At 48.4% G+C, this 19,596-nt stretch overlaps 1 protein-coding gene across 8 annotated transcripts in view; it reads left to right on the top strand.

Moving 5' to 3' along the window:
* The window catches only part of Stard8 (StAR related lipid transfer domain containing 8), a 78,794-nt gene that overhangs the window by 33,473 nt on the left and 25,725 nt on the right, over positions 1–19,596 (top strand). The window contains exon 1 of one of the 8 annotated variants that reach the window (XM_052733331.1): positions 11,180–11,344. The exons of 2 other annotated variants lie outside the window; for them this stretch is intronic. Coding sequence is in view for 1 of the 6 variants with exons in the window: in XM_052733294.1 (XP_052589254.1) it covers positions 12,596–12,673 (78 nt within the window). In the remaining 5 variants the exon portion in view is untranslated. Of the gene's footprint in view, positions 1–11,179; positions 11,345–11,656; positions 11,803–12,527; positions 12,674–19,596 lie in introns of those variants that run through there. 5 more of the 8 variants (XM_052733359.1, XM_052733350.1, XM_052733341.1 and 2 more) reach the window with 5 other exon arrangements.

Raw genomic sequence — 19,596 nt, forward strand, 5'->3', positions numbered from 1 at the left:
CTTTCTGGCCCTGAGATTGCAACTCCTGCTTGGTTATTGAGGCATTTTCATGCCCCTTTGTTCCAAACATTGGGGAAAGAACGTCTCAGGGCTCTCAGCCATCATTTGGTTTGGTAATGGCTGCTTGCAGGCGTGGTACTTACCTGCCCAGGCAGTCCTTCAATCACTACTCATTCAAGCCTTTCACAAATGTTCTCTAAGGACCAGCTCTGTGCCAAAGCCCTGCCCGAGCAACGAATATTCTAGAAGTAATAAAATGCAGTCTCTGCCCCCCAGAAAAGTCACTCCTTTTTAAAAAGATGAGCAGTTTTTCTTTTCTCTTTTCTCTATCTATCTATCTATCTATCTATCTATTTATTATTTTATGTGCGTTGGTGTTTTGCTTACATGTAGGTCTGTGTGAGGGTGCCAGGTCCCCTGGAACTGGAGTTACAGACTGTCATATGCTGTCATGTGGTGGCTGAGAATTGAACCCAGATCCTCTGGAAGAGCAGCCAGTTCTCTTAACCACTAAGCCATCTCTCCAGCTCTAAGTAAATGCACTCTTATTGGACAGAAAGACATATAGACAATTAACTTCAATTTACAATCACCTTTAATGTAGCTGAGCTGTGGAGTCATCAAGAAAGGGAATGGTGGGGCTAGAGAGATGGCTCAGTGGTTAAGATAGCTTACCACTTTTGCAGAAGGCAAGGGTTCAGTTCCTGGCACCCACATGGCAGCTCACAACCTGTAACTACAATTTCAGAGGGACAGACAGTCTCTTCTGGCCTCTGTGGGCTCCTGCACATATGTGGTACACATATACTCATGCAGGCTCTCTCTCTCTCTCTCTCTCTCTCTCTCTCTCTCTCTCTCTCTCTCTCTCTCTTTCTCTCTCTCTCTCTCACACACACACACACACACACACACGCACGCACGCACGCACGCTCACACGCATGCATGCGTGCACAGTTTTTAAAAAGAGAGGGAATGATTTACACTCTCTCTCTACAGGGGATACTTAAGAGATATGTGAGACTTTTCCAGATGCAGTAGACAGGGCAAATACTTCAGCATCATTGTGCCTCAGTTTCTTCCCCTGTAAAATGGGATGATAATAGCACCTGCAGGGCTTCAGACACCTTGGAATTACCATGTAAATGTTTCTGGTATAGGAAGGAAATCAGACGAACATTCATGGGAGAGATAAGGGCACATGAAATACACTGGGAGAGTTAATACAGCATAGTGTGTTCTGGGAAGGTCAACTGAGTTGGCGGTGTGAGCTTAGGCAGCACTTTGAATGCCAATTTAGGAACATGGACTCGACCCTGTAGGTGGTGAGCAGCATTTCTGACGCCAAGGTTGTGCATGAAGGGGGGCAGGGGACCTGTGTGTGAAAAGCTAGTGCTGTAACCAGTAGGCAACAGATGAGAAGCCTGAACTAGTTGCCAAGCATGAATGAAGAACAGTCGTGTAGGCCACCTAGCCCTGGTCTTAGCATTGACCTGAAGAGAGTTGGGGTAGGGAAAAGAAGCTGCATCTCCATTTTCAAGGATCTGCCCACCCGAATGGAATGTTTCATGCTTGTCAATTATCATGCAATTGTCTGCGGGAGAAGTGGTGGAAGGAAAAGGGTAAAGGAAAGCTCTCGTGTGCCCTGAAAGCCAGAATGTATAGTGCATTGACAGTCCAAATTGTGACATTGGGCAAATTAGGCAAGTTCACTGTGCTGCGGTTTTCTCATCTGAAAATGGAGGCAGCGGGAATACTTTGACTTCTTTGGAGTTGATGATAAAATCACCAGTAGACCCAGGTATGGAGGCTCACCTCTGTAAACCCAGAACTTCAAAGATCGAGGCAGGACGGTTGTCATGTGTTAGAGGTTAAGTCTGGGTTACACAGTGAGTGTAACCAGCTCCAGCTGAAAGGTGAGAGATGCTATCTCAAAAACAAGCAAGTAAACAAACAAGCAGGTATTATGTGAATTACAAAAATTGCATGACAAAGGTGCTCAGAATTTTGGCTCCTACCATAAGCACTCCACAAATGTTAGCTATTTTGACTGAGTGAGGGCAGATCCTACCCCCCGGTGTCTGGAATTCCTGGGATACAAAGCAGTGGTATGGGAGTGTAGGAATCCGTGAGACCACAGTTAGCCACCTTCCTCTGATGCCAAACCAACTTAAAGGCTTACAGAAGAAAACACTAATGGGGACACGGACTGGAGTCACCTGGAACATTCCCAAGGATGTTTCAGATAAGAGCAGGGACTTCAAAGACATTCCCTGCTTGAACCAAAGCTTCAGGTTACATCTTCAGCATTCTTTCCCTCAGCCCCTAGGGGGTAAATGAGCGCGACTCCAAGTGTGAGCCTCACCATTAACGTAGGTGAAAAGAGCAATCCAGCTTCAACCTCTGCGCTGCTACTTACAGGCCGTGCGTGCTCAGCACGTTCACATCTGTGACAGTCTTCTGCGTGTTTCTTCACGGGTAAAGTGGAGGCAACGGCGAGGATGATAAATAATAAAACTATCGAGAGTGTCTTTGTAAACGTTAAATATTACTTTAAATGCACTCAAACAATGACTAGCACAGAGCAAGTGCTGGATATACGTTGGCTTTTATTAACTCTTTCCTTGCCAGGCGTGGTAGTACCCACCTGTAATGCTAGCACTCAGAAGATTGAGGCAGGAGAATTGCTGTGCATTCAAGGCCAGCCTAGGATTCATATAAAGATCCTGTCTTCAAATAACAACACAAATCTTTTTATCTGTTTTTTTTTTTTTTTGTTTTTTTTTTTTTTTTTTTTTTTTTTTTTTTTGCACAGCAACATTGTTGGCTAGGTGTCCGTTCTGTACAGGGACATGGTCCTTTGACACTCTGAGGGTCTAGGTAAGACACTCTCTGGCTGCAAGAGCTGGCAGTCCTTCAGTGGGGAGGCTGTGGAAATAAGTGGCCTCTGTGGTCTTTCTAGCTCCAAGTTCTGGGTTTCAAAGCAGGCTTTGGAGTCCTTTCCTTTCACGGTTCTGGCCTGTGGCAGCAGCAGAACTCGGGAAGTAGGGGAGGGACAGACGGGGTGGGGGGGGGGGGAAGGGGGGGAGGCGCCCGCCTTCGCAGGCTAGGAAATAACTGCTGCCGCCCTTCCTCCTCAGTTGCTGCCACAGGGGCTGTGTTCCACACTCGCCCAAGCAGAGAGCAGAAAAGAGACTCTTGGGCTTGAACGAAGTGGCCTAGTCCAGGATATGTTTGAGGACAGGCCAGAAGGTAGGAAGAGAGGAGAATGGGCTCCTCGGTGACTTATGATCATTTGGAAGAGGCACAGAAAGAATTCTGTGATGTAGAATGGCTGGGTGGAAGGTGGCACAGAGTCAGTTTATCTTAGTTCTGAAGTAGACTCACTGTGTGACTTTGAGCAAATCCTCACCCCCACATGTAAAACACACTCATTTGATCGTTTAAATATTTTGTCAGGGCCTATTGTGTGCCTCCATTACCCCAGGGAGAAGAAATCAAAATGTCGCCCCCTCACTCCCAGTGCCTAAAGAGATAACACAGATCTCAGCAAACATCCACTGCAAACTCTCTGGCTAGCCTACACTCACAAATAGAGTGGACTCCCCTAAGTTAAAGGGCAAGGTGTGGATCTGGGATATGTGTGTGTGTGTGACCTACACTACAATGGGAATCTGGAACATGCTTTGTAAATGATAAGAGGTCCAAACAATGCTCTGTTGACAAGCTGTGTTGATTATCCCTTTTGTGTCGTGGGGTTACTATCCTTATTTTACAAACAAGGAAGTTGAGGCTCGTATCAGGGCCCAGGTCATGTCATGATTCTCACAGAGCCAGAATGAGAATCTTGGCCCCTTGACTAGCTATCAAGAGAACTGGAGTGGAAGTGACCAAGTCTGAGTGCTGGCAATCATCTGTCTTTACTTACTTGAAAACAGCCAAGGTGGGCCTGCCACCGTCTCTGTACAAGAAAACAAATTTGCTTGTGGCGTAGCAAATGGCAGCCATTTGCCTTAGAGAGAGGCCTGGAAAAGCTGATCTTTCATTATGGAGCCTGGACTCTGTCCCAGATGCCATGTTCAAAGTTTTTCAGACCTCAGATAGTCCTGCAACATAGAGATAATTGTCTCTGCTAAAGGACGGGCCAAATCATTTGTAGTATTAGTCCTTAGTTTTCCATTAGTAGCATAAGGGAGTCTATAAGGATTGCCTCCACTCCAGGAGATTCTTGGTTACAGGATTCCAAGATGTCTTTGTTGATATTAATGGCTTCACAGCACGCTGAGCAACCCGTGTTAAAGTGGGGTGCAAGTGGGTGGAGGAAGCTGAGTCGGAGAGTTTAACCGAGATGACGGGAATCACCACCATTCCTCTCTCCATCTGGTCGCTGCACAAAGTCTCTTCATGCCACTCACTGGGCTGGTGAAATCTGAGACACATTTGAGAAGTGGAAGGACTGATTCATGACTAATGAGACCCCCCACTGCCTCACTTAGGCATAAGACAGCAGGGTGGAGCGGGGGGCAGTGGTAGTGAAACACTTCTTAAATAGGAGATCAGACACAAAAGACCCATCAGGAGAGCTGGTCCAATGGCCGTGGGGAGGCTGAGTGGTAGAGTCATCCAAAGAAGGCCCAGTAGCTAGAGAAGGGGGAAGTCCTGAGCAAAGTGGGAGTATGGAACTTTCCAGTCTTCACCAGTGGGCCAGTGGGCGGGGCAGCCACAGCCATGTTGTCTTGGCAGCCCTTCCCTCTCCACTGGCCACCCTCAAAGGTTTCCACTGGGAGCTCAGTCTGGTGCACCCACCGGGGCTCCAGAACTCCTCCTGCACTCTGGCAGGGCTCGGGAGCCACCAGGTGCAATCTAGGTGCCCACCAACACATGACTGAGGCACAGAGCTGGGGACCTGCCTTTGGCTCCCGAAGCCTAGGATGTGGATGCTCTAGGGTCTGGAGGGCACCTGGTGGGACTCACGGTGCTGGAAACCCAGTGTGCAGAGGCCAACAGACCTGGATTGAGAGTCGGTGCCAGATTTCTTCCCCACAGGCTCTGGCAATTCGAGTTCGGCTTAGTTCTGGTTGCACTTTCATTTTCCAGCCTTGGGCCCCTTTGATCTAGAGCTGTAGCCCTTACTGAGAGTTCCTTTTTCAGACCTTCCACTCTTCATGTCTGTCTCTTCCAATTCCTAACCAGCTCTTGCTTAGTCCCACAGAGGCCCTATCCTCTCCTCTGGACTGTACATCAACCTTGGTCCCTAGGGACTCTGCTGCCAGCTTCAACAATCTGGCTACAGACACATGGATGGCATTTGTAAAGAGTATGTCCTTTACCATCTCTTCCTCCGAGACTGTCTCTGGCATCAAGCTGTCCACTCTCCTACCTGCCTTCCTGTCCCTCTTTATGACTAAGCCTCAATGATGTTTTTCCCCTCACCAGCCCCTTGTCGGCCTGTCTTTTCATCCTTCCTTTCTCTTTTTGGACTCCCTATCTCTGAATCTTAGCATCTAGATAGTAGCTCCCTACATCCTCTGTAAGTTCAAATGGTTAGTCTCTCTCCTTCTCATCCAGTGTCTCAGAGGCATACCACGGCTCCCGCCACCCTGACAGCACCTTTTTACCTGGCATTTGTTGCCGCAAAACTCCATCCCAAGCTCTCTTTGGAACCCCCAGGAGTATGCTAAGGTGTCTGGCGTTTCAAACCTTTAGAAGCTGAACAATCTCTCTGTGAGCATGTAAAATTTCCAGTCACTTCTTCCCATTTTTCCCTAGATGTTCTTCTTGTTCCCATCCAAATTATAGGGAGGAAATGGGCAACTGTGTTGGGTTTCTTGCTCTAGATTTATCATGGAATTTAAACTGCCAAATTACAGGGCTCTCTGAGATCCTCAGACAGACTTTGACAGAAAATATGGGGACATTAATGTCCAGAGCCAGCAAGGGAAGTCTGTCAAGTCTCACAAAAGAAGCAGGATAAGGTCACAGTTACAGTATCCTGGCCTCTGGTCCAGATGTCTTGGTGCATGGATGGATGGATGGATATGTGTGTGTGTGTGTGTGTGTGTGTGTGTGTGTGTGTGTGTGTGTGTGTGTGTGTGATAGGAACCAATTTCCTGGGGTGATCTGTTGATCCGGAGATATAAAGCCACCTTTGAGTCTTGTTATCCCTCCTTCCATGACCTCTGGGACCTGGCCTCAGGCTACCCACCTGTTTGGATTAGGCATTCTCTGTGTCAGGGCTGACCCCTGCCTCCTCACAGTGATATGGCAGATCCAGAAAGGCAAGGTTGATAATAGTGTATAGACAACCTCAGTGCTGTCTGAGGGCCAGATCAGGACTTTGATGGTGTGTTGAGGGGGAAGTGTTAGACGTAGACCTGTCTTTGTTTATCTCCCTTCTGCACAGGGGCAGGGCAGGAGTGGGTGTGGTGTCTGGGTGGACATCCTGTTCTATGTACCTGTGCCAGGTTCACCAAGCACCAAGAGCTCTGTCCAGGGCAACCCACCTGTTGGTGTGGGGTAGGTGGCAGTCTCTTAGGAGGTAGAAGTATGTGTACGCTCAATCTACCCACAGCAGCAATCCTCTGGCTCCCTTGAGATGGGCCAGTGAGGCCAGGCCAGGGTGAATCTTGGTGTAGAATGGGACCTGTCCCACTGCTGTGGTGTGGGGGTTCACTGGGTGGAATCAGGGGGGCTGGCAGTCTGACAGGCCTTGCATTTGTTGTGGGGATGAGATCTCATGGGTACATGAAGAAAGGCTGGCTCTCTGCCTCCAGTGCCTAGCTCGGGTGCCAGGAGGTGGCCACAAGCTGCTTGGCACTGGCAGTTGAGGAAATGAGTTCTTGGTCAGCATGGAGCTCCTACTGCCAGGGTGCTCTAAGGTGGTAGATGAGCACAGTCATGGGCCATGAGCCTACAGGGGTATTTGTCTTCCCAGGATTCAGTTTTCAGACCCGTGCCTCTGTGATACTTTTCTATATGAAGCATGACTGTTTCATGTTGTGCCAGCATGAGCAATAGGCCCCTTGCATGAGGCTTGGTGGGGGTCCTCAAGCCCAACAAGAACTAGGTTTTTCTTGTGGGCCTGAATAGGGCTTGCAGGAATGTGTGGAAGGCCCCGTGTGAGAGTTATGTGCTGGGTGTAGCAGGTTGGAGTATAACCCATTTCCCCCTTAAGGATCCATTTCCCACGGTGAGTTCCCTGCAACCTTTTGCCAGTGGGTGTTCAGAGACTCTGTGTAAAAGAATCGTGTAAGGCTCTGTCTGGTGCCTTCCTCGGGTCCATCTTGTCGCATCTGGTGCAGAGTGGGGCCATGAGTCTGCCTGCAACAGCCAGATGAGCGCCCATTTCAGGCAGTGTGTGTGTATGTGTGTGTGTGTGTGTGTGTGTGTGTGTGTGTGTGTGTGTGTGTGTGTAAGAGAGAGAGGAGGGGAGAGTGTATTCTCATCTCAGCCCTTATTAGGATCCAGGGGTCTTAGAGGAAGACTCTGGGTGATTGAATCTAGAGGTACTCTCTCTGTAGCCTAGAGAAAAAAAAAAACACTACCACTGTGGGTCAGGAGAATTTGGCTCCTTGAGTGCTGTTCTGCTGCCCGTGGGCAGCCTTTACAGGATACTCTCACATCCATTGTCTCTGCTTTGCCCACCGGCTAGCACACCCTGCTTCTGTTTTATCGGTGAAAATACTGGTAATTGCAATGTCATGGTGACTTGTTCTGGGTGGCATTGCCAGAAAGTGGTACAAGTAGCACCTCTCCTACTTCCTGAGCCAGGATGCTCTCCACCACGGCTCAGTGGCTTTGTCCATACCTAGGATTTAGTTTCAGTAACTATTTAAGCGTTTATGATCCCAATGCATCTGCTCAGCAGCCATGTAAGTTCACAGCACCGTGATTTTCATGTGCATTTATTTCACAGGCGAGGAAAACGATGCAGACAGTCACGGTTAGATTCGGGCTTTGTACACTGAACACCTGCCTTCAGAGTTCATTGCACTCCCTGTTCTATGAAAAAGCTCACCTGTGGTAGTGGCAGAATAAAGGAAGCCTCAGGCTTCAGACCTAAACACACACACACACACACACACACACACACACACACACACACACACACACACACACGTAAGCATGCACGCACATGGTCCGGGGTGTTGAATTTTGAGTTTTGCTAGCCACCAGCTTGCTTCATTCATCACCCGTTCCCTGCCTGATGACTGTGCTGGCATCCAGAGTAGCAATGAGGGACGACAGAACACCCAGGTAAGAGTGGGTTTTGTGGAAAAAGAGGGAGCCAGGACCTGCACGCTCTGCTTATTTCCGGAGCGGATCCTGTTGCATTCCGGAAAGATTCCGATGAAAAGGCACGATTGCCCCCATCCTTTCCAGGCACAATTAGAGACTATCCATCTAGTGCAGGGTGGGCTGAGGCAGGGAGAAGAAAGAGGCTGGTACTGTTGAAGGTGCTGTTGAACTAGCTTGTCCCCTGCAAAGAGGCTGGACACGCTTGTCTTTCTGAAGTTCTCAAGATAAAAGAGAGAGAGGTTTTTTTTTTGTTTGTTTTGTTTTTGTTTTTGTTTTTTGTTTTAAGACACAAAGAAATGACCCTTGAGCTATTTCAAAGTAGCATGACTATGCATTTATAAATGGTAGGACTAAAGCTTTCTTAAATTATTGTGTTCACTCATTCATCAAAATTGTTTGTTTTCAAATCAAAGTTAGTGTTTATTAAGAAAAATGTTTTGACGTGCAGGCATTAAGGAAGAGAGAGGCACTTAAAGAAAAAGGACAGGACATACCGAAGACGTGGGTGTGGACTTCTCAAGACAGAGTGTGTTGCAACCAAAAAATGTTTTCATCAAGCATGTCAGGCACTGTGGAACTGGCATTCTATTATTTATAGCATTTTCTAAGTTTTGTAGTTTTTCATGCTGTTTTACTTTTTTGGTGTGTTTTGTACTTTGACCCTTTGCAGTTTCTGGTTTTATTGCTTAAAAACAAAAAACAAAAAACAAAGAAGGGCTGGAGTGATGGCGTGGTTGGTAACAAGCCCGAGGACCAGAGTTCTATTCCAGAACCCATATAAAAACTGCTGTGTGTGGTAGTGGGTTTATAATCCCAGCACTGGGGAAGTGGAGACAGGTGGATTCCTGGGGCTTGCTAGGTAGCAGGTCTAGTCTAGCCAGCCAGGCCCAGGCCACTGAAAGACCCTGTGTGAAAATAAAAGCAGTAGGCAACACCTGAAGAATGGCACTGAAGGTTTTTTTCTATCTCCACACATATGTGCACACTTGTATACACTCACTCACACACACTACAGACATGCGCGCGCGCGCGCGTGCACACACACACACACACACACACACACACACACACACACACACACACTGGTATTTCAGAACCCAAACTATCTTAATCCAGTCAGAACAATCTACTAAATTATTGGTGATGGCACAAATATAATCCTAGCGTTTAGAAAGCTGAAGCAAGAACAATATGACTTTGAGGGCAACCTAGGCTACAAATAGAGACGGTCTAAAATGTAGTATTTACTAAGTGCTAAATTAGAGTTCTCATTATTTGTGTGCTTATAATTTCTTCATGGCTATCCCTAAGTTTCTTTTAACATTTCTTCACCTACTAGTGAACATTACTGGGAAACCATTGTACTCAGCTCCACGAGGCAGATGAACTCAGCTCTTACATGGTTTCCTGTCCTTAGGGATTGAACCATGGTAGGTTTCCCACTTTTAACTCCTTTCTACGATCGTGTACAAGCAATACACATTTGGCTTCAATTCAGACCCTAAAGCGTGCTTACAATATTATATACAGCCCTGCCATCAGAAGGATTCTAGCCTCCTAATAGGATTTTGGCTTGGGGAGTGAGTTCAGGTGGATAGGCTGCAACCACATTTATGATCTGTGGGGACATGGCTCACTTGGAAAAAATTGTCACAAAATGCCAGTTGCAGCCCTTCTGTTGAGAAGAGCAGAGAGCACACACCAGGGGAGAGCATACACCAGGGGCGAGCACACACCAGGGGAGAACACACACCAGGGGAGAGCACACACTAAGGGTTGCCTTGCTTCGTTGTGACTCCTTTGGTTCTCATGAGGGCTAGCCAAAAGGAAGGTGGGGAAATGTGTTTGGTCTAGTAGACTGAAGGCAGGATGCCTGCTTCAGTCATTGCCTAAAATGACCTTGAGCAAACTGCTCTGTTGGATATGCCAGCAATCCAGTGAGATGGATGCAGTTCCTGTAGTCTAATGACCTTAGCTCCATTCCGCTCATCTATCAGGTATGGAGAAAATACCAGTGTGCAAGTATTGGCTTGCCGTGGATTTGCTGAGTGGCCCAGAATAAGTCACCTCTCTTTAGTTTCTGTCATTGTAAACAGAGTTGCAGTTCCCTGAGAGCTTGGGTACTCCTAGCCCTGGCTAAATAGGAATCCTCAATTCCACAGTGAAATTAAGGTTGTCAACTTCTGTCGGAAACTTCACGGGCAAGGCAAGGAAGAAACCAATTCTTAAACACTGTTTCTTACTGAATTTGAATAAGCTTTCTGGGGGTATTTGGTTTCGGCACTCCTGGAAGCTCTCTCCTGCCATAATTAATTTTGGTGCCCTAAGTTCCGCATGTGTTTCTACATGGAAGTAAAGTTTGGACTTGCAGGGGGCCGAGGATGATATTGGGGAGGTTGCAGAACCCTGGTGCCTGCATAAGGTAGGAATGACCACTTCCCGGTCATATTGAGGTTTCTTCCCTTCTCACTTCGTTGTCTCTACTAATTGTGCATCTCACTGAAGCAGTCTTCTGGACTTACTGTAAATTATCCTGGCCACGTCACTTAAACCCTCTCGTGCACACGGTATTTATGTTTGAAGCCTTTATGCAAGTGCCAGACACATTCAGAACTCAATAAATATAAGTCTGTGTGCCTGGCCAACTCGCTCCTTCAAGCTCTGCTCCTTCAAGCTCTGGCTTGGACCCTGGGCTTGTGCCTCCAGGCTCCAGCAGTGTGACCTGAGGGCATTAGTGGAGCTGGCTGGCAGAGCCCCGCCCACCCTATTTGGGCTGCTTTCTGGGGAGACTGTGGGGGGGGGGACTGAGCCCTCATTGGTCTAGGGACCTGTAGGTGGGCGGAGCCCCTTTGCGGTCTACTCGCAGACGCTCCCTCCCTCCCCACCTGCGCAGCGAGCGGAGACCAGACCGGTTGACAACGGCTAAGCAGCTGCTGCAGCTGCTGTTCTGGCCGGCACCGTTACCCCTGGCTTCACGCGTGTCCTCATCGAGCAGTCCTGTCCGCTCTCGCCTCCCGTCCCTTTGCCTCTGTGTGGACGCGGCTGCCAAGTAAGAGTTGGGGCGACGGCAGGGGGACACTCAGACGGACGGGGGCCATGGACTCCGGTGGCCCGCCTAGCCTCCTTGGCTCTCTGGCCCGGCCGGTCTCATGGCAGTTCGGCTGGGCTGAGGACACGGGAGGCAGGAAGGAAAGTAACCGCGCTGCGGTTGCTCAGGGGCTGGGGTTCAGAGTTATAGAAACTGGGGACTCTTGAGCGCGCCGGCTGCACTCTCCCATCGGAGCCCCGCACATGGGCCTGTCTGGCGGCCTGAGGACCCCCAGGCCTGACTGGCGCCGCGGCCTTCCTGGGGACTCAGTGGGGGACTTGCCCACTTTGCCCTCCTATTTCGGGGGGCATTTCCAGGAAGGCTTCTGCTACTTGGACTTTCCCATCGGCCCCTGCCTCATTGCCTTTCCCACCTGAACAACGCCTGGAAGTGTGCTGTGTTCGAAGTAGCGGCGTTGAGTAAGTTAACAAATATTATTGGATAAAGCTCATCTTTCTGGGACTTAGTTTGCTATGAAGTCCCGCATAAGTTTAGATTAGAAAAGCTCAGATGAAAAGCTATTACATGGAAGTTTGGGGGAGCTCTAACTTGGGTAGTCTAGGATTCTCTCCGTTTCTCTTCCAATAAATACTTGCTCAAGTTCAGCACTGAATTACCACGCAGGAAACCGGGGTTCCGCCAGTTCATGTGACCTTAGCGAGTCATGCTTTCGTGAGTGTCAAGTGTTTTCAACGGTACCTCAATTGGCAGCTAGATTTCAGTATCAGAAGGGCCCGATCTCTTCTGATCTGACATTGACTAACTTAATTCCTGGGCCCAGTCTCCTAACTGGTAAGTAAAGAAAGATGGTCTCCGAGACACTTGGGGCGACTGGAGCTGGGCAGTTGGTGAGTCTTAGGATGATTATGCAGCTAGATTAGCTGGAAAACTAATGTAGGGGAGACAGCTATGAAATTGAATGTGAGGAGGGATGGAACTTTTCCTCCAGACACTGTTTCTCACTCTGGGGACCCCAGAAATTGTACTTAGACGTGACGTTCAGCCAAAGTACTGGTGTCCTAGTTTGCTTGGGTCTCACTCAGAGCACCCAGTAATCCTGGGAGGAGAGAGTAATGAATCACCCAGGGCTATTTTCAAACCCTGACTCGGGCTGCACTACCAGCGCCCACACCCACTCTAAGGGTTGCAGTCCCTGCCTGCGCCGTCCGTATCCTTGCTGTCTGGGTTTTCTCTTGCTTTCTCCTTCTTGGAATGAAAGGGGGACATTTATTTTCTGGGGACTGGAGGTGGGCAGCCCAAGGCATAGAGAAGACTTCAGGTGGTGTCGAGGTGAGTGGTGCAGTGGGAAAAGAGGACCGGGGAGAATGATGCTTGTCTGGGAGCGGTGGGGGTAAAGTTTTTACCCTAAAGTTGTAGCTACCATTTCACTGGGTCTCTGGTGTTGGTCCGTACTTCAGAGCGCTGGTCTTTTATCCAGGCTCTGGCCTCGGAATTTCTGCTCCTTGAACTTCTCTAGTTAGGGCTGAGAAACACCTTACTGAAAAGAGACTGCTCTCCCTTGCTCGCTTGCTCTCATTCTGCATTGCAAACAGCTCTTGGAAGAATACCAAGGAGCATCTGCGGGTCCCTCCTGCCTTCCCAAGAGACTGCCCGGAGATGATACCTGCAGATGTAAAGATGGCAAAGTAGCTGGGTACCTTGTGGGGATGCAGAGGAGGAGGCAATGAGTCTTGGAAAGATGACACCTTAATACTTCCAAAGCTGGAGCACGGGAGAAAAAGGAAGGGGGTACCAAGAAGCTCAAACCTTGACCTTCTTTTTATCTTTTTTAATTTTAATGTACAAAATAATGAGTGTCATTATAATATTTCTATGCTTGCATGCTACTATTGTACTTTGCTCATATTCACCCCCTCTACCATCTCTGGCCGTCCATCTATATTGAAATTTAAAAAATCTATTTTGGGGACTGCAGATTGGAATGGGAGCACGGGACCTCTGGAGCCAGGTATAAGGATAGCAGCGGGGACATAAGGGCAGGACAGTCACAAGGGAAGGAGGAGGAATGTCAGGCCCAGATGCTTTTTTGCCTTTTGTTAGCTAACTTCTGGAGCTCCTTGTTCCAGCCGTAGATAATGTGGGTCCCTCGAAAGGCAAGTTCTTGGGGAAGGATGGAAAAAGGGCCTTTGGGTGAAAGAAGGAGTTGCTTTATTCGTAAGTAAACAGGAGAACTTTTTTTTTGAGCTCCCAATTTGGGTAGGATCAGTCTAATGTCCTTGAGCCACTTAGCTGCTCAGGGTGAGGGTGTCAATGATTTCAGGGTTTGGAACAGGAGGCACGGGCTCCCCAGTGCCTTAAAGTCTGTGAGGATCTGGAGGTGGGGGTTTGTTTTCTTTTCACTTTGCTGGGGTGTGGGGTTGGAACCCTGGGTCTGGTGCATTCTAGGCAATCACTCCAGTACTGAGATATGCCATAGCCATTGGTGACTTTTATTTTCCTCCCCACACCACAACCCCAGATGAGATTTCTGAGCACTGGGCTAGTCACGCAGTTGTTGGTGTCAAGGGTTTATTGATGCTTTATTCATTTGTGACTTGGGGGCTTGGCTTGTGTGTGTGCTTATGTCCATGGGTCCTTGTAGAAGCGAGTCAGTGGATTAGAGGCCCCCAGTGTGGGCCACAGTCACAAGTCTGAAGTGCTGAGTTTGTGTATTGAGTTTCCTCTGGTGTGGCCCTCCATGTTGAGGACTTGCATGCTGAGCAGTTGTTCCTGTTTACTGCAGCCGCATGCAGGGATTTGAGAACCCAATGCTAAGTTCCTTAGCAGTCCATGGTGCCACAGAACACAAAACAAGGGATCAGGCGGCCAGACACATGGAGGTCTAAATCTAGTCTCTTGCTTTCCCAATGCCTCCATCCCTCAATTTCTATCTGTTTTTCAGTTCACCTGATTGAACGAGGGGATTCCTTGCTCAGTGCTTGGTAAACTAACTACAAGCTGCTTTAGAGACGATTAGTCATTAAACTCATGCTAGGCAATAGTTCTCATGGACGACCCATGGTTATAGCACCTACCTTTGTGAATCTGCCATCAAGTTTAGGGGTTTGGTGGCCTGAGGTGCTCTTCATGGGGGGGGGGGGCTAAAGACATTATGAAGAATGTTAAACATATTTTAAAAAGAGAAACAATGGTGTAATTAGATCTCAACTGACCATTCTCCTAGTTACTTCACTCCATTTCTTGTTCCTTTGAAACAAATCTTAGACATGTTATCATCAGTTCATCTAAAATATTTAATGTATCTTTCTACAAGATAAGGACTTGAAAAAAAATAACTACAGTATCATTGTCACACCAAACCTTTAATGTCACCAAAAGTTTGGCTAGTATTCACATTTCCAATTGTTTTGTCCTAGAGTCCCTGCCAGAGGGGACCTGCTTTTGACTGAGGAGAGAGTGATTGACGGGTGGATACCATTTGATCTCAACTACAGAAGAAAGGCCAGAGGAGCTCTTCGTTTTTACAGATGCCACATTACCAGTAGCAGATGCTAGCTGCCTCTGGGGCTCCTGATCCCAAGGCTGACCTGTAGAAGCTTCTTGGAGAAACTCCAGAAACTCTGCGCCTTTATTCCTCTAGTAGCAAAAGAGAGATTTAATTCCCACTTGCCTCCTGTGCTCAGGGGCCACCCAAGAGTTTGAGGTCAGCAGGCCTGGGAGAATTCCTAGGAGGCTGCTCTCTATCCAGGCCCCTCCCCAGCTCTGGGACCCTGAGGCCAATTTGAAGCAAAACAGGATGCATTCGGGATGAGTCTTTCCCAGCTTGTCATCTAATCACCGAGGCCCAGCTTGGAGCTTCCTCTTTCATTTATGATAAAAACCCTTCACTGTCTCTCTTTTCCCTCCTTCCCCATTAAGGGTGTGCTGACTTCCTCCATTTCCGGGCCAGCCCTCTTCCAGCCCCATGTGGGCCGAGTGAGGCCTCTGCCCTCACCTACCCCACTGCAGACTGTCTTGTCAGGGAGAGAAAGACCCCAGGAATGTCCTGCCTGGCTACAGCCTCTTGCTCTTGGTCTGTCCTTGGGAGAGGAGTGGCCCCTTTCCAACAAGCCTGGGGTCCTGCCACTGCTTGGTTAATGATTGAGCCACATAATAACCACCTTGGAAAGTCACCTCTACAGGATGGCCATTAACTAACTCCTTGTCCACTCCAAGCCTTAAAGGGACCCCATCCTAAACTCCATCTCCTCCCAGAGGGATACTGACAAGTATTCAGTCATAAAAACTTGTAGAGCCGATTAAAATTCTGCCCCTCTGTCCTATGTTTGGACAAAGAGTAGTTATTACTATTGTTTGAAGTACATATACTCGTATTAGATGTCATTGCGTTTTGTGTAGGCATTAGAGTCGGGAAGGGATTGAGGTATTTCCAGGAGCCTAAAAGAACAAGAAATTAGCCTGGTAGCACAAGCTTGTAATCCTAGCTACTTAGGAAGTCATGGCAGAAGGATAATACGTTGAAGGCCTGTCTGGACTACAGAGTAAGTTCAAACGCCATCCAGACAACCTAGCAAGACCTTGCTTCAAAATAAGAGAGAGAGAGAGAGAGAGAGAGAGAGAGAGAGAGAGAGAGAGAGAGAGAGAGAGAGAGAGAGACCTCAGCTCTCATACCTACCTAGCACGTGTGAGGCCCAAGTCCAATCCCAAATGCTGAGATGGGGATTGCGGAGAGGGGTCTGGAGCCAGTCAGCTGAGAGGCTGAGGGCCTCTGGTGGAAGAAAAAGTCTTTCACCAAGAGTCTGTATCTAGACAGGCAGTGGGAGGTGGGAAGAGCCAGGACAGAACCCAGACACAATTTAGAAAGTTCTAGGACACAAGCACTTTTCTATAGTTTCAGATAGAACAGAGGAACCAACATTTAATGAACCCTGTATGTCTAATAGAGTCAGGAACTTGACCTCTGTTTCTGTCTCTGAGTGACTTTAGGAAAACGCATGTGTTACCCCTGGGCCTCAATTTCTACATCTGTAAATTGGGTGGGACAGGTACGCGGACTCAGGGTTTCCCAGCTCCCTTCCAGCTGTGCAAGCATGTGTTTCCACTTAACACCTTTTGCTTATCCACAGGGTGATATAGGTCTGGCTACAAATTCTCCCACGCCCAGCCACTAAATCTCCACAGCCTGGGTATGGCTGAGATGTCTGACTCCACCACTGCCACAGCTGGAGTCTGCTCCCTAGCTCCTCCCCATGTTCGCATCTGTCCTAGGAGGTCTCCCTCTGACCCATTCAGTCACAAGTTAATGAGTGACTTTTCCCTCTGGGGAATATGAGCCCAAGGTGTTCCTGCGATCTCAGGACTGTGGGAATCAGGGAGGGCTTGGCCTGTTGTCCTCACCTTTATTTTTCTTCCTCACAATCTCCCCTAGAGGTAGGTATGCAAACAGAGTCCAAGGAAGAAGGGCCTTTAGAGGGCACAAGGCCCACACCTTCTGAAGCTCCTCTCTCCTCCTTGTGCTTGTCTAGTTACTATTCCCCTGGCTTCAACACCCTGGAGCAATGTAAGTTGCAAGCTGTTGCTTCCCATCAGTAGGATGACTGCAAGTTTTGTCTTCTGTTGAACTAAATGATAGCTCTTTGAGGCTTTTAACTCTGAGGCCCAGTTCTGCCCCTTGGAACTACCTAGAGTCCCCTTTTCTCTCTGCCTTCCGAAGTCTGAAGACTGAACACAGATCTCTCTGTTTTCTCCAGCCTAAACATCTCAGCTCCTGCAAATATTCTTTTTGGGCCTGGGTCAGCCTCCTCCTCAGCCTCCTCACTGTGCCCTCTATATGCTGCTATTTGTGGCCCTTTTAGCAGTGGGGTATACCCGATTCTCCTCTGTTTATTTTTACTCTGAACCTTTCAGGATGACCATTTTAATAATCCCTCTCCAATGAGCCCACCAGGCAGATACTAAGGTCCCAGAATCTGGAGCTGAGACACCTTGTACAATCCTTTCCAGGTGGTTTGTTGTTCAGGTCCAATCTGCAAAACTGGGGACCCCTTGGAAAGCAAGGCCTTTCTCTTGGTGTCGGTCCTCTTCCTTGACAGGTGACAAGGTTGTTGAGAGTAGATATTCAGCTAGATGTGCTGATTATAATGTAGCCTGGGTGGGGGGCTTTGAACACTGTGCTTTTCTGCCATTTGCCCTCTGCAAGGAGGGAAGAAAGGGGCTATTTTAGGGAGTACTGAAGCCAGAAATGGGTGTGTGCCATGCCTACAGTGGGGACTATAAGAGTGAATCAGGCAGAGAGAAATACCAACTCAGTCATTCCTTCCTGTAGCAAGCGACGATGACAGCAACCAGTCCCATTTCTTCAGTTTCCCGGACCCTCTCACTTCCATGGTCCCTCTGTGTTCTCAGAACAGCCCGGCAAAGTAGCTGCCCTGAACCCTTCAATGTGATCTTTGGCAAACTCTTCTGAGGCTCAGGAGGGGAAAAGAATGGTTTCTAATGAGGCAAGATTTGGAACCCAGGTCTCGACACTCAGCTCTTGGTGTTTTCCTCAAACCACACCCGGCACTCAAGGCAGCTGAGGCTGACTCGGCAGCTTCCTCACCACAGAGGAACCTCTGCCTAGGCTGCAACTCTGTTCCTGTGGCAGGAGCAATCTCCAGGGGAGGTGGCCTGGGATTTCCTGTCCTTTATCTGGACCGGCCAAAGACTGGCCTGTCTGAAGTATGTACTTGTAACCCACCATTTTGCTGCAGGCTGAGTTCAAATCAGGCTGGGCAGGGTCAGGGATGTTGTAGGAAGGGCTTGGCTCTAAACAACTGGCACATGCAGCCTGTACCCCAGCAGGACTTTCTCAATGGACAAAAAAATAGAGAGGCTGAGGATGTGGCTCAGTTGAGAATATACTTGCCTAGCATGCTCGAGGTCCTGTGTACAACTCCCTGCACTACATAAACCGGATGTGGTGATGCATACATGCCTGATCCTAGCACTTGGGATGTAGAGCAGGAGGATCGGAGGTTGATGATATATAGCAAATCTGATGCCAGCTTGGGATATATATATAGGACCTTGTCAGAAACAAAGAAAGGAAACAAAAGAGTGGGATGTGGGAAAAGGCCCAGAGTAGAGCAGAGCTCTGTATACAAGGTGTCCAGAGCAAGAGGGTGTTGGGAAGAACATGAGCTCTGTTTTGATAGTCTTGTTCTGATAGTCTTGTTCAAAGCCTTGGGTGGTTTCACGTCTCTGAGCCTGCATTTGCCAATGATGAGGAAACATGTACCTACCTCCCAAGGTTGTTGAGTATTTAGTCCAAATAACATCTTTGTCTCTAAGTAGTACTTGGTGCTGCCTTGTTACTTTGCTGTTTTTTTACTGACCTGGGGTTATGCATGGCTCCAGCATACCACCTCTGTACATTGGGTCTGGACTTCCTGTGACATCAGATTCTATCACATCTAGGAAATCTCTCTTGTAGTTCCGATAGGGCTCCTTCTTCTGACCATTTTTGGTGGCATTTGTGACACTGCAACAGATTGTGGTAATGACGATAATAGCAACAATAGTGACCTCTTCTAAATCCTTGACACGTTTTTACCATACATAGCTCCTGTGACAGTTTTGTAAGGCAGTTAGAGCTATTACATATAAAGAAGATGAGTAAGGAGCAATTAAAGAAAAGACATGTCCAAGGTCAGACAACTGAGGAGTGATAAAATGAGGACCCAGGTATTCTGACCATACCTCCTGTAACCTTAATGGCAGACTCTTTCTAGATGCTTGACCTGGAGGCAAGGGCATCGGTTTGGGCCTTTCTTCTCCCTCCAAGTGCTCATCATATCCAGAAGCAACTCATCTTTTTGGGCAGTCAGTCCCCAGATCGCTTGCCTACTGGCCCTGCTCCCCACCCCCGTCTCGAAGGCAGGAGGAAAAACACCAAGTCTTGAGATACTCTAAAATAGAGCCTCATTGGAGTTGGGAAGGGCCTGCAGGAGGGATTTGGGGGTGGTTCTGGCAACAGCACTAGGTCTGCTTTATTAGCACCTTCTTGCACTGAGGGTGGGGAGCAGGGTGCTGGGTGTCATCGGGGAAGAGGAGACATTTTAGTGTGCTGTCTTGACAACCGGTTGCATTATTTAGAAGGTGTGGGTGGGTAGGGGCAGGCAAAGACTGGGCGGATTAACACTTGTGAGATCCCTCCAGCTCATATAGCCTATGCTTGCACTGGGATTATGTGGGTGGGGGTGTTGTCCAGA

This window comes from Peromyscus californicus, unplaced genomic scaffold (assembly GCF_007827085.1).
Source record: "Peromyscus californicus insignis strain IS unplaced genomic scaffold, ASM782708v3 Scaffold_10__1_contigs__length_136768540, whole genome shotgun sequence".
NCBI lineage: Eukaryota > Metazoa > Chordata > Mammalia > Rodentia > Cricetidae > Peromyscus > Peromyscus californicus.